The following is a 26861-nucleotide window of genomic DNA, read 5'->3' on the forward strand; positions in this document are numbered from 1 at the left end:
ACATAGGTCTTTCTCTCTTTATCTCTCTCTTTTTTTCTCTTTCTTTTTTCTCTCTCTTTTTTTTCTCTTTTTTTTTCATAGCAGATTTGTGATATACTCTGCACCAAGTAGCACTTCCGTAACAATACAGCATAAAGAGCAATATCCGATAGTTTCAAACTGAATCATCCGTGCTCCTGATTTTCCTTCCAGGCATCAAGATACCGTCCGGAACAAGGAAGCCAACAACATGAGAACCATAAATAAGCTTTTTTTTTAGTATATAGAAAATACTCACTGGATACAAATAAAAACATCACCAGTCTATAAAATCAGGAGTTTTCTTACACCCTACATGCTCTACTTGGAACTAAATGTGACCCTACCAGTCTACATACTGTATTTGCGTAACTATTTTTGAGGATTAATTTTATTATTGAAAAACAACCATGTTCTCAATGAACCCAAAAAACTCATTAATATCAAAGCTGAATATTTTTGGAAGTAGTTTTTAGTTTGTTTTTAGTTTTAGCTTTTTTAGGGGGATATCTGTGTGTGCAGGTGACTATTACTGTGCATAATTATTAGGCAACTTAACAAAAAACAAATATATACCCATTTCAATTATTTATTTTTACCAGTGAAACCAATATAACATCTCAACATTCACAAATATACATTTCTGACATTCAAAAACAAAACAAAAACAAATCAGTGACCAATATAGCCACCTTTCTTTGCAAGGACACTCAAAAGCCTGCCATCCATGGATTCTGTCAGTGTTTTGATCTGTTCACCATCAACATGGCGTGCAGCAGCAACCACAGCCTCCCAGACACTGTTCAGAGAGGTGTACTGTTTTCCCTCCTTGTAAATCTCACATTTGATGATGGACCACAGGTTCTCAATGGGGTTCAGATCAGGTGAACAAGGAGGCCATGTCATTAGATTTTCTTCTTTTATACCCTTTCTTGCCAGCCACGCTGTGTAGTACTTGGACGCGTGTGATGGAGCATTGTCCTGCATGAAAATCATATTTTTCTTGAAGGATGCAGACTTCTTCCTGTACCACTGCTTGAAGAAGGTGTCTTCCAGAAATTGGCAGTAGGACTGGGAGTTGAGCTTGACTCCATCCTCAACCCGAAAAGGCCCCACAAGCTCATCTTTGATGATACCAGCCCAAACCAGTACTCCGCCTCCACCTTGCTGGCGTCTGAGTCGGACTGGAGCTCTCTGCCCTTTACCAATCCAGCCACGGGCCCATCCATCTGGCCCATCAAGACTCACTCTCATTTCATCAGTCCATAAAACTTTAGAAAAATCAGTCTTGAGATATTTCTTGGCCCAGTCTTGACGTTTCAGCTTGTGTGTCTTGTTCAGTGGTGGTCGTGTTTCAGCCTTTCTTACCTTGGCCATGTCTCTGAGTATTGCACACCTTGTGCTTTTGGGCACTCCAGCGATGTTGCAGCTCTGAAATATGGCCAAACTGGTGGCAAGTGGCATCTTTGCAGCCTCACGCTTGACTTTTCTCAGTTCATGGGCAGTTATTTTGCGCCTTGGTTTTTTCCACACGCTTCTTGCGACCCTGTTGACTATTTTGAATGAAACGCTTGATTGTTCGATGATCACGCTTCAGAAGCTTTGCAATTTTAAGAGTGCTGCATCCCTCTGCAAGATATCTCACTATTTTTTACTTTTCTGAGCCTGTCAAGTCCTTCTTTTGACCCATTTTGCCAAATGAAAGGAAGTTGCCTAATAATTATGCACACCTGATATAGGGTGTTGATGTCATTAGACCACACCCCTTCTCATGACAGAGATGCACATCACCTAATATGCTTAATTGGTAGTAGGCTTTCGAGCCTATACAGCTTGGAGTAAGACAACATGCATAAAGAGGATGATGTGGTCAAAATACTCATTTGCCTAATAATTCTGCACTCCCTGTATACACACACACACATATATATATATATATACACACACACACACACACATATTTACACACACATACATATATATATATATATATACAGTACACACATATATATATATATATATATATAAATACACACACATACAGTATATATACACACACACACATATATACACAGACATACACACACATATAAACATAGGTCTTTCTCTCTTTATCTCTCTCTTTTTTTCTCTTTCTTTTTTTTCTCTTTTTTTTCATAGCAGATTTGTGATATACTCTGCACCAAGTAGCACTTCCGTAACAATACAGCATAAAGAGCAATATCCGATAGTTTCAAACTGAATCATCCGTGCTCCTGATTTTCCTTCCAGGCATCAAGATACCGTCCGGAACAAGGAAGCCAACAACATGAGAACCATAAATAAGCTTTTTTTTTAGTATATAGAAAATACTCACTGGATACAAATAAAAACATCACCAGTCTATAAAATCAGGAGTTTTCTTACACCCTACATGCTCTACTTGGAACTAAATGTGACCCTACCAGTCTACATACTGTATTTGCGTAACTATTTATTCGTAAAATTAGTTTCCCCTGATGTGTTTCTGGTGACTTGTTATACCAGTAGTATTAAATATGAATAAGGCATTCCTTTAGATTTATTTTTATTTGAAATAGCTGATTTTACTCACTGAAAACACCATACATTAGGGTCCACGTACTAAGCAGCAAATGCCGCCATGGAGCCGTTATGGGGCCGGATCACTCAGGCAAGCAAGATAGCAACAACTCAAGAGTAACCTGGAAGTTAGAAGAGCAGACAGAGGGTACCCTGCAACTTTGCCTAAATCTGGAAATAAATGATTATTTGTATGTTTAATAGCCAGAAATATGTGCCTGTAAGGATTAGTAGCCTTGCTTTACTGTTTTTAATTAAAAGGGACAGTCTACTTCAGAATTGTTATTGTTTAAAAAGATAGATAATCCATTTATTACCAATTCCCCAGTTTTGCATAACCAACACAGTTATATTAATACACTTTTTACCTCTGTGATTGGCTTGTATCTAAACCTCTGCAGTCTGCCTCTTATCTCAGTGCTTTTGACAAACTTGCATTTTGACTCATAAATAACTCTGCAGGAGTGAGCACATGAACTTACACCACCTAGTGGTGAAATAATTTCATATGCATTGAGATAAGAGGTGGCCTTCAGGGGCATAGAAATTAGCATATGACCCTACCTAGGTTTAGCTTTCAACAAAGGATACCAAGAGAAAAAAGCAAATTTGATGATAAAAGTAAATTAGAAAGTTGCATGCCCTATCTGAATCATGAAAGGTTAATTTGGACTAGACTGTCCCTTTAATTTAGAGATAGAGTTCATCTTGCATATTGTGTACAAGTCTGGAGACTGTAGTCAGTGATTTATAAAGGGGCATAACAACCACCTCAATACTTTTTCCTATACAGCTGAGCGCCCTACTGACCTTGCATACTGAAGTACTGCATTGTTTACCAAGCTTCAAACTGCTGTTACTGTCAATAAAGCGTCATTATACATTAACCATTTGATTTCTGAATCCTAAAACCATGAATTTGCATTTTCTGCTACTAAACTTCTGATTCCACTATTTTTTCCAATCTTACAGTTTTTGTTTTAATTCCATTGCTCCTTTGACTCACCCCTTTTTGTATCATCTTTTTTTTAGGGATTGGAAGAAGTAGAGTTAATACAAATAAAACAACATTTAATATGCTACAGTTACCATTTTTTTATTAATGAAATCCAGTACTGGATAAAACATGAATATATTCTGTTCCTATTTTACAGTCTTTGTTTTTTATGCCTTTATCCTAAGGGTAAGTAATCTCAACACATATCATACATTAATACAGGAATAGTGATTTCTTGTATGACATAATGTGCCTGCAGCTGTTTATTTTCAACATGTTTCCTTGCAACAGAATTATTTATTCCTTATATAGAGTACAGCAGATGGTTCCTACTTAACCCTTAAAGGGACAGTATACTGTAAAATAGTTTTTCCCTTAGTGTGTTTACAATTGCTTTTTTTACCAACTGCAAAGTAAAAAATGTATGAAAATTAGCTTTTTAAGGTTTATTTCTGTATATTAAAGCTCTGATTTTGTGTTTTGAAGCCACAGCCTAATAAAATAGGTTGAGCTTGTAGGTATAATCCGATCTCATTACTGTATCACATTGTGCACATATACATGTGTCTTTATCTTATATCTGTAGGTATAATCAGATCTCATTACTGTATCACATTGTGCACATATACCTGCTTCTTTATCTTATATCTGTCCTTAAAACAATCACCAATACTTTGAGAGAACAATGGAAAATCAACATTTTATTACCTTATCTCTGCTTTATCACACTGCGAGTGTAATTTCTTCTGCTGGCTGTGTTTACAAAGCTTATCTATAGCTGGTACGCGCGGCCACAAACTTTCAGAATAGGTGGGGATACCACATGCTAAATTAACAATGTCAAATGCCAATATAAGGGTAAAGGAGCTACTTGTAAACAATTTAATACACTCCAGCAGGTAAAGTGGATCATTGGGACCAAATTAAAGGGGAGAAAATTTTTGAGTAAACTGTCCCTTTAAGCATTTTTTGTTAGGTTCATTGTTAGGTAAAATCAATGGAAACTACCCCAAGTATATAGTACTCCAATGTTTGTATAGTGCTACAGACTGCATCACACAGCTATGGTATTTAACCTATTCAGTGCCTCACAGCACTGCATAATGACTTTAAGCTGTTTAGAATATGGAGCTGACATGAACAAAGCAGATACTACAGTACAATAAAGTATTTTTTTTCTTTGTTGAATCTAAGGGGGCATTTTAGAAATATGAGAAATGTATTTACTGTAACACAGAAATGTGTATACTGTAGGAAGAAACACTGTGTATTTTTGCTTGTTGGGTGTCACACTGCCCACAAAAAAGTAGCCTATTTATATCTCTCCCTGATTTGTCACAGTAAAGAAGATAAGATAAAAATACTCAAGAGGATTTTCAAGTGGTGTGCTACTGGACTGCAAAACCATTCAGATAATACTTTTAACACATTTTATATTGTGTGCAGATGGTTTGCAATTGCTGATATATACTATGCATTTATAAAAGAACATGACTGTCCCTAACTGTCAGCAATTGCACTAATTACACTGCACTTTTCCCTTTCTAACACATGCCAAAAGGAAGTTCTCAATATTTCCCTATCAAGGGTTAGCTTAATCTTATATAAGTGCTAACAAAAAAACTCTAAAATAACAAATAGAGTTTGCATAATAATAGGATGGCTTCATCTTATGTGTAAGTCCTATTTATGCAGAATATGGGACTGGGAAAACTTGCATTATGAACACTTTTATTTCAGTCACAAACTTGGTGAGTTGACAAAGTAAATGGGTGCTCAGGAGATAAGATAACTGGACATTTGTGACATTATTATGCTGGCCTTAGTGAGTCAGCAAAACAGTGTAAACAAATACAGACTCATGTCAAATTCCTTCAGAATTCTAAAATAATCAAATTTAAATTGATCTGAAATACTTGTAAGCTTTTAAAAACCTCAAGCAAATATAATTTCAATTTAAAAATGAGCAAATATAACATTTGAAAGTTAATAACAATTAAGAACAAAAGAAATGCAAACCGAAATTTTCAAATAGTTTTATTTATTTGTTCAATATTTCCCGTTATAATTGCAGCAGACAAGATTTATAATATGAAAAAACTGAAATATATATAATTTCAAGTAGATGTTTATTCAGATTTGAAAGAATGCACGTAAAAAAAAACAACCCAACATATTGTATTTGTCCAAAAATAATAAATGAGCATCCCTTTAAAGCACTGGCTTTCAAACCTGAACTTGTGCCTCCCTAATGGGACAGATTTTCAGGATTACATTGGATGAGAGCAGGTAAAATAACCATGTTTACTAATCATATGATTGTTTCACCTGTGCTCTAGTTCAGATCTCCTCAATTAGTGAGGCCTGAGGACAGGTTTATAAACCAGTGCTTTAAAGGGATACGAAACCCAAAAAAATATTTTATAATTCAGAAAAAGCATGTAATTTACTTCTATTTGTAAATTTGCTTCATTCCCATGGTATTCTTTGTTGAAGAGATACCTAGGTAAGTGTCTGGAGCAGTATACCCTCTAAGACCAGTTTGTGTGCTGCCCAGCAGTGAAACAGTTAATTAGGTCAAGGAAACCGCACCCTGCAGTTAGCAAACCCTGCACAATGTAGACTGCAAGGTATGGTTCTCTTATTAACTGTTTCACTGCTGTGCCGCACACAAAACTGACCTTAGAGGGAACACTGGTCTGGAGTACTACACGGCAGGAAATAGTGCTGCCATATAGGGCTCCATTTATCAAGCCACAGCGAAGTACACATGTGCCCCTGTCCGACGCAGCTGGCCTCTGGCGGGCAGAATTCTGTTTGCGCTTTTGTGCAACACTGCCCGCGCACAGCCAATCTCCCTGGTCTGATGAGACTGGGGAGATTAAAAGTTTCCACCTATGAGGTGGAGAAGAGGTTAGGAAATAGCAGTCTGATGACCGCTGCTTGAAAAATACTGACTGCAGGATCTCTTGTGTCTGATGACCGCTGCTTGAAAAATACTGACTGAAGGATCTCTTGTGTCTGATGACCGCTGCTTGATAAATACTGACTGCAGGTTCTGTTGTGTCTGATGACCGCTGCTTGATAAATACTGACTGCAGGTTCTCTTGTGTCTGATGACCGCTGCTTGATAAATACTGACTGCAGGTTCTCTTGTGTCTGATGACCACTGCTTGATAAATACTGACTGCAGGTTCTCTTGTGTTTAATAAACGCTGCTTGATAAATACTGACTGCAGGTTCTCTTGTGTCTGATGACTGCTGCTTGATAAATACTGACTGCAGGTTCTCTTGTGGCTGATGAATGCTGCTTGATAAATACTGACTGCAGGTTCTCTTGTGTCTGATGACTGCTGCTTGATAAATACTGACTGCAGGTTCTCTTGTGTCTGATGACCGCTGCTTGATAAATACTGACTGCAGGTTCTCTTGTGTCTGATGGCCACTGCTTGATAAATACTGACTGCAGGTTCTCTTGTGTCTGATGACTGCTGCTTGATAAATACTGACTGCAGGTTCTCTTGTGTCTGATGACCGCTGCTTGATAAATACTGACTGCAGGTTCTCTTGTGTCTGATGACTGCTGCTTGATAAATACTGACTGCAGGTTCTCTTGTGTCTGATGACCGCTGCTTGATAAATACTGACTGCAGGTTCTCTTGTGTCTGATGACTGCTGCTTGATAAATACTGACTGCAGGTTCTCTTGTGTCTGATCACAGCTGCTTGATAAATACTTACTGCAGGTTCTCTTGTGTCTGATCACAGCTGCTTGATAAATACTGACTGCAGGTTCTCTTGTGTCTGATGACCGCTGCTTGATAAATACTGACTGCAGGTTCTCTTGTGTCTGATGACCGCTGCTTGATAAATACTGACTGCAGGTTCTCTTGTGTCTGATGACCGCTGCTTGATAAATACTGACTGCAGGTTCTCTTGTGTCTGATGACCACTGCTTGATAAATACTGACTGCAGGTTCTCTTGTGTCTGATGGCCACTGCTTGATAAATACTGACTGCAGGTTCTCTTGTGTCTGATGACTGCTGCTTGATAAATACTGACTGCAGGTTCTCTTGTGTCTGATGACCGCTGCTTGATAAATACTGACTGCAGGTTCTCTTGTGTCTGATGACTGCTGCTTGATAAATACTGACTGCAGGTTCTCTTGTGTCTGATCACAGCTGCTTGATAAATACTTACTGCAGGTTCTCTTGTGTCTGATCACAGCTGCTTGATAAATACTGACTGCAGGTTCTCTTGTGTCTGATGACCGCTGCTTGATAAATACTGACTGCAGGTTCTCTTGTGTCTGATGACCGCTGCTTGATAAATACTGACTGCAGGTTCTCTTGTGTCTGATGACCGCTGCTTGATAAATACTGACTGCAGGTTCTCTTGTGTCTGATGACCGCTGCTTGATAAATACTGACTGCAGGTTCTCTTGTGTCTGATGACCGCTGCTTGATAAATACTGACTGCAGGTTCTCTTGTGTCTGATGACCGCTGCTTGATAAATACTGACTGCAGTTTCTCTTGTGTCTGATGACCCCTGCTTGATAAATACTGACTGCAGGTTCTCTTGTGGCTGATGACTGCTGCTTAATAAATACTGACTGCAAGTTCTCTTGTGTCTGATGACCGCTGCTTGATAAATACTGACTGCAGGTTCTCTTGTGTCTGATGACTGCTGCTTGGTAAAAACTGACTGCAGGTTCTCTTGTGTCTGATGACCGCTGCTGTGAGAACCTGCAGTCATAATAGGCTCGATTTATCATTCATATTCTCCAAAACGTTCTCATGAGAAATAATTCCCCTATTTATCATTCAAAAATGTGCCTAAAATTGGGCAAGTTTGACTGTAAAATTCTCCTACTCTGTTCTCACTCTCCTTGGAGAACATGTTCTCCAAAAAAAGGGTTAAATTAGATCTTTTTAGTGGTATTTCATATAGTTCTCCTCATAATTCTCCTAGTTACAAATGTATCATTTATATTCTTCTGTGCAGGACTGAAAGTTCTCCTGCAAGTTCCTGCATTAAAGTTCTCCATAGCTACAGTGGAGAACAGCATTAGAAATCTATTCTCTACCAATTGTAGAAGCAGTTACACACAAAAAGGGCTCTACAAGGTGCAAAATGTATCTATAACAAAGCACAATAATAATTTATGATAGAGTGAAAAAATATATATAATGGAGCGCCAAAATAATATATAACAGAGCACAAAAATTATCTCTATTGGGGCATAAAAATAAGATATAAAAAAGCGCTAAATTTGAAGCACAAAAACAATGAAAATGTAGATCTATTTTCTTATATGAAGTTTTGCTGAAGAGGGGCGTTAACAAAGCTACTAGGGGGGCTGTATAAAGATTTCTATTGGTTTATATATGACTGACATGGAGAATAGTTGCTTATTTTTAGTGATAAATAAGAAGATACTAATCCGACTGGAGAAATTTATCATTAGTTCTCCTCAGCTCTCCTATGGAGAAAAAACAACTTTTTTATGATAAATACAGGCGCACATGTGCGCCTCTCCTAAGGAGAGCTGCGGAGAACTGATAGGAGAACAGAAAGGAGAATGATTGATAAATTGAGCCCATAGCGGTCTTGCAAAACTGCTGCCTTATATTGCTCCACACACATGCACACTCGTGAGCTTACACCCCTGCTTTTCAACAAAAGATACCAAGAGAACAAAGAAAATGTGATAATAGAAGTAAATTAGAAAGTTGCTTAAAATCCCATGCTCTATCTTAATGGTTTTCAAATCTGTCCCACAGGCCATATTTAAAGGGACAGTACACTGTAAAATTGTTTTTCCATAAATGTATTTTAAATGACTTGTTATACCAACTGCAGAGTATAAAATATTTGAGAAATTGCACTTTCGGGTTTATTTGTGTATCTGAAGTAGCTGGTTTTGTGCTTTGAAACCACAGCCTATTACAATGGGTTGAGCTTCAGGTAATATCAGATCTCATTATATTATTACTTTGTGTACACAGACTTGCTTCCTTATCTTATATTTGTCTGGAACACCAAAGCTCAATAATTAGAGAGAACAATGGAAAATTATCATTTTATTACTTAACTATCCTGCCCCCCACTGAGGGTGTAATCTCTTCTGCTGGCTGTGTTTACTTAGGCTTGTCAATAGCGTATACGCCAGTATGAAAACTTTTAGTATAGGTTGGGAAACCACAAGCTAAATCAGCTATTTCAAATGCTGAAATAAGAGTAAAGGAGCCACTTGCAACTCATTTAATACACTCTAGCAGGTAAAAAGGATCATTGGGAATAATTTAAAGGGGAGAAAGTTTTTGGGTGAACTGTCCCTTTAAGGATATCTGTAATAGAGCACAGGTGAATCTGAATCATGAAATAAACATTCTGGATTTCATGTCCCTTTAATGAATAAAGAAATGCACATTGAAAATGTACTCGATTTGTTCATGCACTTAAATGCTTACTCTAAAGGCAAAATATTTTTTTCTTTGCAATGAATGAGTTGACCAAAACAACATTTTAGACTGTGCACCCATCTAATTTAAAGGGACACTAAACCCACAATTTTTCTTTCATGATTCAGATAGAGCATGCAATTTTAAGCAACTTTCAAATTTACTCATATTATCAATTGTTCTTCGTTCTCTTGCTATCTTTATTTAAAAGCAGGAATGTGATGCATAGTAGCCGGCCCGTTTTTGGTTGAGAACCTGGGTTATGCTTGCTTATTGGTGGGTATATGTAAGCCTCCAATAAGCAAGCGCTATCCATGGTGCTGAACCTAAAATGAACTGGCTGCTAAGATTTACATTCCTGCTTTTAAAATAAAGATAGCAAGAGAACGAAGAAAAATTGATAATAGGAGTAAATTAAAAAGTTGCTTAAAATTTCATGCTCTATCTGAATCATGAAATAAAAAATTTGGGTTCAGGGTCCCTTTAAAGCTGTGAAGTTGAAAATAAATTATATAATGATATTTTTATTTTACCGAAGCCATGATCGTGTGTGTTCCCTGAGGTTGTTGGTGTGCCCAGCTGCATAAATCTGGGTGGTAAAGTTAAATTAGGCAAAAATGTAATAACAATCCTATATGCACGTGTAACTGTACATACTAGACGTGCATTAATGACCCCATTAAAAAAAAAATTTTGTATTGATGGTGGACTGTAAAAGTAGCACTAGCTGCTACTTTAACTTTATTTGCATTTAAGCTGTTGACTGGATTTTCATTAACAAATTCCAATCACACCATGAACGAATATTGGACGGAAAAAAAAATTATATATATATTTTTTGTATGCTGAATGATTCCTTTGAGACAAATGTCTGCGCACGCGCATGTCCAGTACAAAATATTTTTTTTCTATGATGTATGTTTTTGTATGTAGTATGTGAACAAAAATATTGCTTTAATGATTCTATAAACTTTACACATTTGATCTTAAATGCAAAGTAAAAATATTCCTGTTTCTATTTTTGTGACATTTTGAAATAATCAAAGATAAATAGGATACAAAACTGAACTCCTTTTCTACCAGAGAGGTTTGTAATTGTGATTTTTTTTGCTGTCCCTATATGCAATGATAATTAAAGGGCCACTAAACCCAAAATCTTTCTTTCATGATTCAGATAGAGAATACAAATTTAAACAACATTACAATTTACTTCTATTATTTATTTTGCTTCATTTTTTAGATATCCTAAGTTGAAGAAAAAGCAATGAACATGGGTGAGCCAATCACATGAGGCTTCTATGTGCAGCAACCAATCAGCAGCTACTGGGCATATCTAGATATGCTTTTCAGCAAAGAATATCAAGAGAATAAAACAAATTAGATAATAGAAGTAAATTAGAAAGATGTTTAAAATTGCATTCTCTTTCTAAATCATGAAAGAAAAAATGTGGGTTTCATGTCCCTTTAAGTGCCTGCTTACTAAATTTCTGGTGACAAGTATCTGTTTACCCTTAAAAATGCTTACATCTGTATCTAATCTCTATCTTATTAAAGGAACATGAAACACAAAACAAATATTTTCATGATTCATATAGAGCATACAATTTTAAACAACTTTCCAATTTACCTGTATTATCTAGTTTGTTTCGTTCTTTTGCTATCCTTTGAAAAGCATATCTGGGTAGGCTCAGGAGCTGGGAGTTAGTTGATAATTGATGGCTGCATATATATGCATGTTGTTATTGGCTTTATAATGTGTTCAGCTAGCTCTCAGTAGTGCATTGCTGCTCTTTTAATAAAGGATACCAAAAGAATGGAGCAAAATTGCAAATAGAAGTAAATTGGAAAGTTGATTCAAATTATATGTTCTGTCAGAATAAAGAAAGAAAAAAAATTGTGTTTTATGTCCCTATTAAGCTGAGTAAGTTTGCAAATAAAATCTGGGGTTTTCCAATTGCTATTTAGAATTGGAAGGACCCTGAATGCAGATGTCACAAGCTTATGCCTGCTACATGTCTGTTCCTAATCAGGACCTCAGATGTAATAAGATAAAATAATATAAAACAATGCAGGTTTTGTTAACAAAATAACAGGGCTAAGTAAGCTTTGTCTGGTCAGTTAGCTCCTACAATAAAGGCAAATCGTGTCAGGGAGCAAACTAGGTGTTAACGTATTCAGAAGGAATTCACATTTAGTTGTCATTTTTATGTATTTCAAGACTACAGAGAAGTCTTTGAATTACAAGGTGTCTCTTTAATTGTATTGACTGTGAAATGTATATCGGTCCTCTCTGTCATTCAAGGGGTTAAAACATGTCATAATCATCATATGTATGTAAATAATATCAAATCTCACATCAACAAATTTCTGATGTTAGGAACAACCTAATGTTTTTTTATGGCATAGATTAGCCACCATTTCTGAACATGGTCATAAGTTGACTAAGGTCCCGTTTGGGTTCATGTCCTTTCTTGTGACTGTCTATTCCCAGCCTGAGGAATCGCTGTAGCATGCTCATTGGCTGGCCAGATACATGGTCATAAAGGGCTGGACACGTTGGGTTACAATGGGGCCACGGGCAGTTGTCAATCAAATGAAAGGTACACCCACGAGTAACCGCCTTAGCATTTCTTCTTTCTTGTAGACTTTTCTCCCAGCAATGCAGAGCTCGGGCCAAAGAAATGCTCTTCACCTGGTAGTCCAGCCAGTTGCTGTGGCAACACAAATTAAAGTGATTTTATCTCGCAAAATACAAACAAAATATTTTAACCCTGTACATGTAATTAATAATATATGCCATGAATAAACCAATGTCTTCTTGTCAGGCTTACAGAAGCATCTCCACCAATACAGCTGTAGGATTTTTTCATATAAGACTATGAGTGTTAGTAAGAAGTGCATGTGATACTGCTGTATTACTTAAAACTAGTTAGGCAATTTTTTACATATATTTAGGCATACATAGTTGAAAGTTTAACTAGTAACAGAGGCATAGCAAGGGGGGGGGGGGCAGTTGTCCCTGGTCGTCGGTCTAATGGGGACTCTTTGGGGTCCCACAACCTTGCATATTGTCTTCTTACCCACTAATCACTGCCTGGTTATAGCACTGGCAGTTGCAGGCCGCATATTAAAAAGGCCTAGACTATTGGGAACTATAATTCCCAGCAGTAAAAATGATTACCTGTGCTAGAAATCAATCGGAGCTTTTAAAAGGCAGTGATTTTCCACCCGCAGATGAATTGGAGAGGAGTGTATGAGTGTGAGACTGATCTGTAATGCAGATAAAGGATTTGCCCCCAGGCACCTCATCCCTTTTCTACCCCTCTGATTAGTAATGTTTTATAAGCATAATAGAACTTTTTTGAGAACAATGTCTTAACCTACAATATGTGTTCAGTAGTAAGTTAGAATCAGTAATGTAAAATAAAATTATCCAATGAATAGTGCATGTTTGTTTTTTGTATTAGAATGTTTGTTGAAAGGGTAAGTAAATCAACCAGAGGAACAGCTAGATAGAGCCCAAAACTAGGATTGTCCAGCAAAAAGCAAGACATTGGTAGTTCTGCCATCCCATAACTCAAACTGCTGATCTATGTTTATTCTAAATGGAGTGACTCTATTGTGTTTGTTTTTTATTGTTGTTTTTTTCCCTTTATAGCACATTATTCCCTTTAGTGCTATAGTTGTTCATGCTTTTTCTTCTGCAAGACAGTCATTTTTACATGCACTATTTTAGTGGAGAGGATAAAGATATCTTGTACTTATGAAAATCTTGTTGCTTTTAATGCTAATGGTTTAAAACTATTGTCCATTAATGGTCATCTATTGAAGGGATTCTTCAAGCTATATCGAAGAGGAAAAGTTAAAAATCTTAAAATATTTTAGGATTCATAAAGGTTCTGTGTAAGTTGATAAGAGTTAAACTAAAATTAGTAATTGATGCAGCAGTAATAATTCTCACTAGTAGGTACCTCTGTTTAGTCTAAAGGGATTTGCCTCCAAAATCCCAAATATACGAAGTTTGTTTATTAAAAACAGGAACATCCATTTATAAAAAAAATGGAAATTTGAATTACCCTCTAGGGGGCACTAAACGCTAAATACATTTTATGCACGTCGCTCTAACTATGGATGCAGCCATATTGAAACATAAATTACACTGTAGGTACCTAAAAGAGAGTTGCGGCACACTGGTATGCCGTGACAACTAGGTTTTAACATGACTAGAGGGAGGCAGGGAATAAACGCAGTACTATGCTTATAAAATGTATTTAGTGTTTAATCTCCCTTTAAATGGAAGAAAATAACAACTTGATTATAGTTAAAATATAAATAATGAAAAAGTATTACCCCTTAAAGGGACGTTAAACACATTTTGCTTTTGTGTAAAAATAGTACTTGTCCCACGCTCCCTAGAGAGGCCAAAAACCACAAATTCTGTAAGTTGAAAATGCTGCAAATGAAAAAAACACAATTAAATAAAAGACGTTACAGAATTTGCTTTTTGGTCTCTGTAAGGAGTGAGAAACGAGAACAATTGTGTTTAATATTATCTATTGTCATGTAATATGGCCCATATGAAATAATATTTATTTAAAGTAGAAATATTTGACATTCTATATAAAACTATTGCATTTTTCCAATCAATAATATAAGTGTGGAGGGCGCTTAAACAGAAGGGCTTAAGCAGAGTGGAAAAATAATATGAAGTGGAAAAATAATATATTTTGGAAAAATTATATATATAAAATATATATTGACACAAACATTTTTTTTTTTTTATATATACTTCACCCTGAGGAAGTCTCAACTTAAACTTCACACTTTATAAAATAAGTTTGTTGCACATTGATAAATAATATATCAAAATATAATGTGAAAATAGCGTTAGTTAAATATTTATATTATGTTTGCAAATGAAGTAATCTCAAACTTTCAGGAAGTTAAAATATAAGATGTTTTAATAAACAGAATTAAATACACGATTTATAAAGACTCATGATAACAGATTAATCCAGATAATACTGGGATTTAGATCTATCGCTGTTTATTATTATCTCACTAATAACCAGCGTTAACTAGGCGTAAAACTACAGTGTACTACATGCACAAATCATAAAAATCCCAATATTAGCAAATATACCACCTTTTATAAAATGTAAAAAAGTCGACTTATGAAAAAATATAAAAATAAAATTCAAAAATATCTAAAAAAACCAAGTGTATATTGGAACTTGAAATATTTCAGTCCTAAAATGTCTCTTTAGGTTACTGTGTAAGGTGTTTATGCTTTCTAGAGCAACTATATATATGCCTTCATTTAGGTAGATGTTTAGAGTAGATACTTCTGTGCTGTTAGTTACTTTAGTGTCTGCAAATTGACTCATAGTTCCTTGAAGCAATATTTTTCAGTAATTTTGTTTCTTTATAATAATCCACAGTCATATAAGTAGCCCCATATAATCAATTTTTATGATTTGTGCATGTAGTACACTGTAGTTTTACGCCTAGTTAATGCTGGTTATTAGTGAGATAATCCTAAACAGCGATAGATCTAAATCCCAGTATTATCTGGATTCATCTGTTATCATGAGTCTTTATAAATCGTGTATTTAATTCTGTTTATTAAAACATCTTATATTTTGACTTCCTGAAAGTTTGAGATTACTTCATTTGCAAACATAATACAGGTAGCCCTCAGTTTACGTCGGGGTTAGGTTCCAGAAGGAATGGTTGTAAATCGAAACCGTTGTAAATTGAAACCCAGTTTATAATGTAAGTCAATGGGAAGTGACGGAGTTAGGTTCCAGGCCCCTCTCAAAATTGACATAAGTAACACCTAATACATTATTTTTAAAGCTTTGAAATGTAGACTTTAAATGCTAAACAGCATTATAAACCTAATAAAATAATCACACAACACAGAATATATAATTAAACTAAGTTAAATGAACAAAAACATTTGCTAAACAGCATTATAAACCTAATAAAATAATCACACAACACAGACTTCACTTGCATTTTTCTGCAAACAGTTCTTTCTATGCATTCCAATCTGGACTGCTTTATAGATAGGAAGATCTTGTTCATTTGAAATCTGCTTGATAGCTCAGGTCTGGTTAAACTGATTAATTTTAGCTTGCTAGGCTTTGCTGCAACACAAGCGGACAGCTCCACCTACTGGCTATTTTAATAAATGCACTGCTTCTCAATGCTTTTCAATAGCAGTCACATGACTGGAAAAAAGGTTGTTATTCTGAAACGGTGTAAATTGAACCGTTGCAAACCGAGGGCCACCTGTATAAATATTTAACTAACACGCTATTTTCACATTATATTTTGATATATTATATTTTGATATATTATTTATCACTGTGCAACAAACTTATTTTATACAGTGTGAAGTATAAGTTGAGACTTCCTCACGGTGAAGTATATAAAAAAAGTGTGTCAATATATATTTTATATATAATTATATAATTTTTCCAAAATATATTATTTTTCCACTTTATATTATTTTTACACTCTACTTAAGCCCTTCTGCTTTAAGCTCCCCCAACACACTTTCATTTGACATTTTGTATTTAACCTGGTAACCTGCTGGAAGGTTGCTAAGGAGTGTCACTGAGTGACTTAGCGCAACACTTACACTTTTCTTTAACATTCCAATCAATAATATCACATACTGCAAGCAAAATTTATCTGCCATACAAATATGAAGTCATTCTACGTTACCTTTTTGTTATAAGTGTGTGGGAGACGCATGCTGGGGCGAATACTGCCCTGTAAATAAATGCAACAAAGATCAATTATTTATTTGTTAAGGGCATATTAGCATTGTTATACATTAGCCAGGATAGCAAGTTGCAGTGTCACACTCAGTTCTAGACTTTGCATATGACTAAACAACAGAAGTGCACTGTCACATTTCTAGTGTTGGATACGATATGGCTTATTCTCAAGTACAACATTTACTATATGGGTTGAGACCCAGGATGCTCTTGACAGCACAAACATCAGACACAGAAGAAAAACCTCACATTTATAGTAAGTAGCTAATCGACTAAAACTAGTGCAATAACAAAAATATGACAGTCATAATCTGGTGGTAGATGAACAACCCACCCATCTCTATGACAAGTGAGTGGTGATACTGTGGTATCTAGGGGTAGGGTTGCTTTTAACAGTAATTTGCAGTTAAATGTGATTACACTATGCCATAAGTTTTTTTATACAATTAAGTTGATAAAGCTTATTTACATATAACACACTTATAGATTCCAACAGATTTCCCCAGCACCTAGTGTGTTCACCACAGTCAGGGATTCTGGTAAAGGCATGCAAATGATGATGAAATGGCTTACTAACTAGCTAGCAATGTTTAAAACTGTTGTATTTGAAGACATGAAACTCAAAAAAAAATTATGATTCAGACAAAACATTTCATTTTAAACAACTTTCCAATTTACTTCTATTATCAATTATGCTTCATTCTCTTTGTATCTTTTGTTGAAGGGTCAGCAATGCACTACTGTATAAGAGGTATATAAGTGCAGCCATCAATCAGTAACTAGCTCCTAGCTCCTGAGCCTATCTAGGTATGCTTTTCAACAAAGCGTACCAGGAGAACGAAGAATATTAGATAATAGAAGCAAATTGGTAAATTGTTTAAAATTGTGTGCTCCTTCTAAATCCTAAGAGAACATATTTCTCTATGGGATGGCATTAGAGAAGTGCTCAACAGGGGATGGATAGCCCACTCTATGGGATGGCATTAGATAAGTGCTCAACTGCGGACGGATAGCCCACTCTATGGGATTAGAGAAGTGCTCAACAGGGGATGGATAGCCCACTCTATGGGATGGCATTAGATAAGTGCTCAACTGCGGACAGATAGCCCACTCTATGGGATGGTATTAGAGAAGGGCTCAACTGGGGATGGATAGCCCACTCTATGGGATGGCATTAGATAAGTGCTCAACTGCGGACGGATAGCACACTCTATGGGATGGCATTAGAGAAGTGCTCAACTGGGGACGGATAGCCCACTCTATGGGATAAGATTAGAGAAGGGCTCAACTGGGGACGGATAGCCCACTCTATGGGATGGCATTAGAGAAGTGCTCAACTGCGGACGGATAGCCCACTCTATGGGATGGCATTAGAGAAGTGCTCAACTGGGGACGGATAGCCCACTCTATGGGATAAGATTAGAGAAGGGCTCAACTGGGGATGGATAGCCCACTCTATGGGATGGCATTAGAGAAGTGCTCAACTGGGGACGGATAGCCCACTCTATGGGATGGCATTAGAGAAGTGCTCAACTGGGGACGGATAGCACACTCTATGGGATAAGATTAGAGAAGTGCTCAACTGGGGACGGATAGCCCACTCTATGGGATGGCATTAGAGAAGGGCTCAACTGGGGACGGATAGCCCACTCTATGGGATGGCATTAGAGAAGTGCTAAACTGCGGACGGATAGCCCACTCTATGGGATGGCATTAGAGAAGTGCTCAACTGGGGATGGATAGCCCACTCTATGGGATAAGATTAGAGAAGGGCTCAACTGGGGACGGATAGCCCACTCTATGGGATGGCATTAGAGAAGGGCTCAACTGGGGACGGATAGCCCACTCTATGGGATGGCATTAGAGAAGGGCTCAACTGGGGACGGATAGCCCACTCTATGGGATGGCATTAGATAAGTGCTCAACTGCGGACGGATAGCACACTCTATGGGTTGGGATTAGAGAAGTGCTCAACTGGGGACGGATAGCCCACTCTATGGGATCACATTAGAGAAGGGCTCAACTGGGGACGGATAGCCCACTCTATGGGATGGCATTAGAGAAGTGCTCAACTGCGGACGGATAGCCCACTCTATGGGATGGCATTAGAGAAGTGCTCAACTGGGGACGGATAGCCCACTCTATGGGATAAGATTAGAGAAGGGCTCAACTGGGGATGGATAGCCCACTCTATGGGATGGCATTAGAGAAGTGCTCAACTACGGACGGATAGCCCACTCTATGGGATGGCATTAGAGAAGTGCTCAACTGGGGACGGATAGCACACTCTATGGGATAAGATTAGAGAAGTGCTCAACTGGGGACGGATAGCCCACTCTATGGGATGGCATTAGAGAAGGGCTCAACTGGGGACGGATAGCCCACTCTATGGGATGGCATTAGAGAAGTGCTAAACTGCGGACGGATAGCCCACTCTATGGGATGGCATTAGAGAAGTGCTCAACTGGGGATGGATAGCCCACTCTATGGGATAAGATTAGAGAAGGGCTCAACTGGGGACGGATAGCCCACTCTATGGGATGGCATTAGAGAAGGGCTCAACTGGGGACGGATAGCCCACTCTATGGGATGGCATTATAGAAGGGCTCAACTGGGGACGGATAGCCCACTCTATGGTATAAAATTAGAGAAGTGCACAACTGGGGACGGATAGCCCACTCTATGGGATGGCATTAGAGAAGTGCTCAACTGGGGATGGATAGCCCACTCTATGGGATAACATTAGAGAAGGGCTCAACTGGGGACGGATAGCCCACTCTATGGGATGGCATTAGAGAACTGCTCAACTGCGGACGGATAGCCCACTCTATGGGATGGCAATAGAGAAGTGCTCAACTGCGGACAGATAGCCCACCCAGGGTGTAGACTCTTCCTGCCTAATCTGTGCTTTTCACAGAAAATATTCCCATCTGTGGGTGACAATAAAGAAACAGTTATCCCCCGCGTCTAGGCAAATAGATGTCTGTGCCAGATGGAAGTAAATAATGTTACTGTCATCATTTTGGTTAAGTCTTCTGTGATGACACGGAAAAGTATTTGCCGGGCAGAGAGGACCATGAAGCTTAAAGGGACACTGAACCCAAATTGTTTCTTTTGTGATTCAGATAGAGCAGCAATTTTAAGCAACTTTCTAATTTACTCCTATTATCAATTTTCTTTGTTCTCTTGCTATCTTTATTTGAAAAGAAGGCATCTAAGCTTTTTTTTTGTTCAGACTCTGGACAGCACTTTTTATTGGTGAATGAATTTATCCACCAATCAGCACGAACAACCCAGGTTGTTCACCAAAAATGGGTCGGCATCTAAACTTACATTCTTGCATTTCAAATAAAGATACAAAGAGAATGAAGAACATTTGATAATAGGAGTAAATTAGAAAGTTGCTTAAAATGTCATGCTCTATCTGAATCACGAAAGAAAAAATTTGGGTTCAGTGTCCCTTTAATATCTTCACCTGCATGATGGAACCAGGCACATTCTCCACTAGTTACCAGAGATCCTAAGGTTCAGAAGACAGAGGGTGTGAAGTGTGTGCCCAATAGAGTAAATACACATCAAAATGCAAAAGGAAAATGCCCTAATGTGTGAGGATTTCGTATTGCTCTATTGCTTGCTTCTAATTATGTGTTTATCCCATGCAAACAAGGTAAACACATAGTTAAAGCGATGCTAAACTCTGTATAAAAAGATCCAGAATGTTAGTGATATTTTAGATGAAGTTTAATACATCAGTTGTAATGAAGATGCGCTATAACTTACTTTTTAATGTAGCGCTGAAATTCAAATACCCCGCGCTCCGCAGCTCACTGCAAAAGTACCGTATTTTGTTTTGCGAGCTAACGGTTTGAACTGTTCTCCAATCGGAGTAAGTTATAGCGCAACTTTATTACAACTGATGAATTAAATTCCATCTAAAATCACTAGCATTCCAGATCTATTTATAAAAAGGGAAAAGTTTACCAACACTTTAATATCAGCTCCAGAACAGTAAAAAAAGCTACACATGTGTTGAGCTAATGACAAGAGACATGGGTGTGTTGCCACCAGCTAGCTCCCACTTGTGCATTGCTCCTCCTGAGCATACCTAGGTATGTTTTTCGACATAAGATACCAAGAGAACAAAGCTAAGTAGATCATAGAAGTAAATTGGAAAGTTTTTAAAATGACATGCTCTATCTGAATCATGAAAGAACAAAAATTAGATTTCATTTTCCTTTAAACAATGTGCAATGTTTGTGTATTTGTGAGAAATATAAATATAGAAATTATGATTGACACAGTAGGAAGCAGAAGAAAGAGGGGAACAAGATTTATGTGTGGCCAGGGCAGAGCCTAAATAGACCACTGCAGCCATAACATTCTGCAATTGCAATATAGCTATTTGTGACTATGTACAGTATATGGTTTTGCAGCCAATGGTGTTCTGCCCTTAATGTTGTAGGGGATAATTATTTAAATTCATCATCGCTGGGTGTTTTTTTGTTGTTTTTTTTGCCACATAGGGGTTGATTCTCTAAAGTTCTTCAGCTCAGACGTTGTTTTCACACTGACCCTTGCAGCGGCTGCCATGGTGGAATTATTATTAAAAAAAAAAGCTGCAGTCCCTGCAAGTGGCGAGATGTCCCCTATATAAAGTAATGGAGCTCGCTGGAGAGGGACACTTTGCTGCATAGAGCGAAGTTAGCAGTTTGCAGGGGGGCACTTCAAAAATTAAAGGGACAGCCAAGTCCAAAATAAACTTTCATGATTCAGATAGGGCATATAATTTTAAACAACTTTTCAATTTACTTTTATCACCAATTTTGCTTTGTTATCTTAGTATTCTTAGTTTAAAGCTAAACCTAGGTAGGCTCATATGCTAATTTCTTACACCTTGAAGGCTGCTTCTAATCTGAATGCATTTTGACAGTTTTTCACCACTAGAGGGCATTAGTTTATGTGTGTCATATAAATAACATTGAGCTCACGCACGTGAAGTTACCTAGGAGTCAGCACTGATTGGCTAAAATGCAAGTCTGTGAAAAGAACTGAAATAAGGGGGCAGCTTGCAGATGCTTGGATACAAGGTAATCACAGAGGTAAAAAGTGTATTATTATAACTGTGTTGGTTATGCAAAACTGGGGAATGGGTAATAAAAGGGATTATCTATCTTTTTAAGCAACAGAAATTCTGGTGTAGACTGCCCCTTTAAATCCTGCAGCCAATATAAATCACATTAGCTGCTTTCTGTGTATAGCATCTTACAATCACCTATATTTTAATATGCATATGTTTTTCTATTAGGTTATTAAGTATTTTGAGCATTTAGAGAAAATCCTGCACCTTTTCTGTAGTCCGAAAATCTTTACAGAATTACACTAGAGATTTGAGAAACAATTTCATATACTGTACGCCCCTGTAACGCCCATTTTTCACAATAACAACAATTACGCTTTGTATTTTATACTTATAAGACAGAGTTTTTATGGGTTTTTTGCACATTCAGTGTACATAAATGAGGATTTACACTGTGCATATTAATTAAAATGTATTCCTGTGTAATTTACATAAACATTTTACATTTTTTATAAAATATGATTTTTGGAGAAAAATTTTGTTATAATTTTTGATGCACCTTAACAATACAATATTTTTTTCCTGCATATTTTTATGGTTCAATTATTTATTTTCTATGATTTTTTAAATTACAAATTTAATTGTGCACTTTTGTAATGTCCGCATCTCCTCCCCATATGAATTTGCCGTATACGACCCTTAGAGAAACACCTGGTTTTCAGGATAAAAAGTGGCTTTATAGAATTCCACCAGGGAAATAGAAAAGCTGAAGAGCATTCTTATAGAATCTCTCCAGCCCAGAGAGCTTTAGAGAATCGGCCCACCAATATATAAACGATTCACACAAACACAGGGATTAGGGATAGTAGCCTATAAAAACGTTTCAAATCTTATTTTTACACTATTATTTTAAATAGAGAGATATAATATAAATGTGATAGTTCTTTAATATTCTATTAGATTTACATTGTGGTATTAGTGAAACATATTTTTACATACACATTAATAGCTCTTGGCTTCGCACGTGCGTTCTGTCACTTGCGCTATGACAGATAATAAAACGGACACTTATCTGGGCTAGAGAAACACATCACTTTGATCTATAAATAGACTTATCTCTTACGGTATGTCATGCAGAGACTTCTTGAGCTCACGGCCAATGTTCTGTATGTTGTTCCATTGTTTTGCAGTCATGGAGTGGAATTCTGGTTGAATATTTTCCATTCGTAGCTGTTCCTCATCATAAAGCCACTGAACAACAAATACAGGAGCTACAGCAGGGAAAATCCACAGGTGGAATGTTTATTACTACATCTCAAATCCAACATTAACTAAAAGTTCTTCATTTGCAATTATAGTTCATATATATATGTACTTATAGGTGTGTGTACGTATGTATGTATGCATGTGTGTGTGTATATTTATCTATATATAAAATAAGGGGTCGATCCGATATAAAGCGTCGCCCGCAAAAGCCGGCGACGCCAATATTTACGCTGATTTGGTATCCTATATACGGCGTAACCTAGAAGTTACGCGCGTATATTTCTGCCGTCGCCCGTAGTTTTTTGGGCCATAGGCAGGTATACCAAACCAGCGCAGTTTGGTATCCAATATGCAGCGTAAGGACTTACGTGGCGAAAATGGAGAAAACTTACTCCATTTTCACCTCGCCACAAAAAGCAGCCGTAGTAAGCCTTACGCTGACTATTGGAGCCCCGTAACTTCCTAAACTGGCTGCTAAAATAAACCTAACACCTAACGCATGCGCAATGTCTATCTCCCTGTCAACCGCGATCCCCCCCCCCCCCCGAAATCCCTAATAAAGTTATTACCCCCTAAACCGCCGCTCCCGGACCCCGCCGCCATCTACATAAACTAACCCCCTACTGTGAGCCTCTAAAACCGCCGCCATCTACCTTATCTATCCCCTAATCTGACCCCTTACACCGCCGCCACCTATATAAAAATTATTAACCCCTAATCTAATCCCCCTATACCGCCGCCAGCTATATTAATATTATTAACCCCTAATGTAAGCCCCTTACACCGCCGCCATCTCTATTAAAATGATTAACCCCTAATTTAATCTACCTACCCCGCCGCCAGCTATATTATCTATATTAACCCTAAGTATATTATAGTTAATATAGGTATTACATTATATATATTAACTATATTAACCCTAATTATATTAGGGTTAATATAGTTACTATAGTATTTATATTAACTATATTAACTCTATCTAACCCTAACTAAATTTATATTAAATTAATCTAATTCATTTATAAACTAAAATATACTTACCTATAAAATAAACCCTAAGATAGCTACAATATAATTAATAATTACATTGCAGCTATGTTAGGGTTAATATTTATTTTACAGGTAAATAGTTAATTATTTTAACTAGGTATAATAGATATTAAATAGTTATTAACTATTTAATATCTACCTAGTTAAAATAATTACCCAATTACCTGTAAAATAAATCCTAACCTAAGTTACAAATACACCTACACTATCAATAAATTTAATAAACTACAAACATCTATCTAAAAATACAATTAAATTAACTAAACTAAATTACAAAAAAAAACAAACACTAAATTACAAAAAATAAAAAAAAGATTACAAGATTTTTAAGCTAATTACACCTATTCTAAGCCCCCTAATAAAATAATAAACCCCCAAAATAAAAAAAATTCCCTGCCCTATTCTAAATTAAACAAATTTCAAAGCTCTTTACCTTACCAGCCCTTAAAAGGGCCTTTTGTGGGGCATGCCCCAAAGAATTCAGCTCTTTTGCATTCAACAAATACAATCCCCCCCCCATTACAACCCACCACCCACATACCCCTATTCTAAACCCACCCAAACCCCCCTTAAAAAAGCCTAACACTACCCCCCTGAAGATCTCCCTACCTTGTCTTCACCACACCGGGGCCGAACTCCTGATCCGATCCGGGCGATGTCTTCCTCCAAGCGGCAAAGAAGAATTCTTCCTCCGGCGACGTCTTCCTCCAAGCGGCAGCAAAGTCTTCATTCTTCCGGCGGCATCTTCAATCTTCTTTCTTCGCTCCGCCGCCGCGGAGCATCCATCCCGGCCGACTGCTGAACTTGGAATGAGGGTACCTTTAAATGACGTCATCCAAGATGGCGTCCGCCGAATTCCGATTGGCTGATAGGATTCTATCAGCCAATCGGAATTAAGTTAAAAAAATCTGATTGGCTGATTGAATCAGCCAATCAGATTCAAGTTCAATCCGATTGGCTGATCCAATCAGCCAATCAGATTGAGCTCGCATTCTATTGGCTGTTCCGATCAGCCAATAGAATGCGAGCTCAATCTGATTGGCTGATTGGATCAGCCAATCGGATTGAACTTGAATCTGATTGGCTGATTCAATCAGCCAATCAGATTTTTTTAACTTAATTCCGATTGGCTGATAGAATCCTATCAGCCAATCGGAATTCGGCGGACGCCATCTTGGATGACGTCATTTAAAGGTACCTCATTCCAAGTTCAGCAGTCGGCCAGGATGGATGCTCCACGGCGGCGGAGCGAAGAAAGAAGATTGAAGATGCCGCCGGAAGAATGAAGACTTTGCTGCCGCTTGGAGGAAGACGTCGCCGGAGGAAGAATTCTTCTTTGCCGCTTGGAGGATGACATCGCCGGAGGAAGAATTCTTCTTTGCCGCTTGGAGGAAGACATCGCCCGGATCGGATCAGGAGTTCGGCCCGGTGTGGTGAAGACAAGGTAGGGAGATCTTCAGGGGGGTAGTGTTAGGCTTTTTTAAGGGGGGTTTGGGTGGGTTTAGAATAGGGGTATGTGGGTGGTGGGTTGTAATGGGGGGGGGGATTGTATTTGTTGAATGCAAAAGAGCTGAATTCTTTGGGGCATGCCCCACAAAAGGCCCTTTTAAGGGCTGGTAAGGTAAAGAGCTTTGAAATTTGTTTAATTTAGAATAGGGCAGGGAATTTTTTTTATTTTGGGGGTTTATTATTTTATTAGGGGGCTTAGAATAGGTGTAATTAGCTTAAAAATCTTGTAATCTTTTTTTTATTTTTTGTAATTTAGTGTTTGTTTTTTTTTGTAATTTAGTTTAGTTAATTTAATTGTATTTTTAGATAGATGTTTGTAGTTTATTAAATTTATTGATAGTGTAGGTGTATTTGTAACTTAGGTTAGGATTTATTTTACAGGTAATTGGGTAATTATTTTAACTAGGTAGATATTAAATAGTTAATAACTATTTAATATCTATTATACCTAGTTAAAATAATTAACAATTTACCTGTAAAATAAATATTAACCCTAACATAGCTACAATGTAATTATTAATTATATTGTAGCTATCTTAGGGTTTATTTTATAGGTAAGTATTTAGATTTAAATAGGAATATTTTAGTTTATAAATGAATTAGATTAATTTAATATAAATTTAGTTAGAGGTGTTAGGGTTAGATAGAGTTAATATAGTTAATATAAATACTATAGTAACTATATTAACTATATTAACCCTAATATAATTAGGGTTAATATAGTTAATATATATAATGTAATACCTATATTAACTATAATATACTTAGGGTTAATATAGATAATATAGCTGGCGGCGGGGTAGGTAGATTAAATTAGGGGTTAATCATTTTAATAGAGATGGCGGCGGTGTAAGGGGCTTACATTAGGGGTTAATAATTTTAATATAGATGGCGGCGGTGTTAGGGGCTCACTTTAGGGGGTTATAGATATAATATAGCTGGCGGCGGGGTACGGGAGCGGCGGTTTAGGGGTTAATAACTTTATTAGGTTGCGGCGGGGTAAAGGAGCGGGGGGTTTAGGGGTTAATAGCTTTTTTATTGTTAGGCTAGTGAGGGGGGGATAGCGGATAGAGGGTTAGACAGTGCGGGCTATGTTAGGGAGGCGTGT

At 37.2% G+C, this 26861-nt stretch overlaps 1 protein-coding gene across 1 annotated transcript in view; it reads right to left on the reverse strand.

The window, feature by feature from the left end:
- Positions 1-5617: 5617 nt before the first annotated feature.
- Positions 5618-26861, reverse strand: part of LOC128642040 (palmitoleoyl-protein carboxylesterase notum2-like) — a 74041-nt gene continuing 52797 nt past the window's right edge. The window contains 3 exon segments of the mRNA XM_053694688.1: positions 5618-12771; positions 16796-16843; positions 23052-23199. Of these exon segments, the coding sequence (XP_053550663.1) occupies positions 12468-12771; positions 16796-16843; positions 23052-23199 (500 nt within the window). The 3' untranslated portion in view covers positions 5618-12467.

This window comes from Bombina bombina, chromosome 11 (assembly GCF_027579735.1).
Source record: "Bombina bombina isolate aBomBom1 chromosome 11, aBomBom1.pri, whole genome shotgun sequence".
In the NCBI taxonomy this organism is placed as follows: Eukaryota; Metazoa; Chordata; class Amphibia; order Anura; family Bombinatoridae; genus Bombina; species Bombina bombina.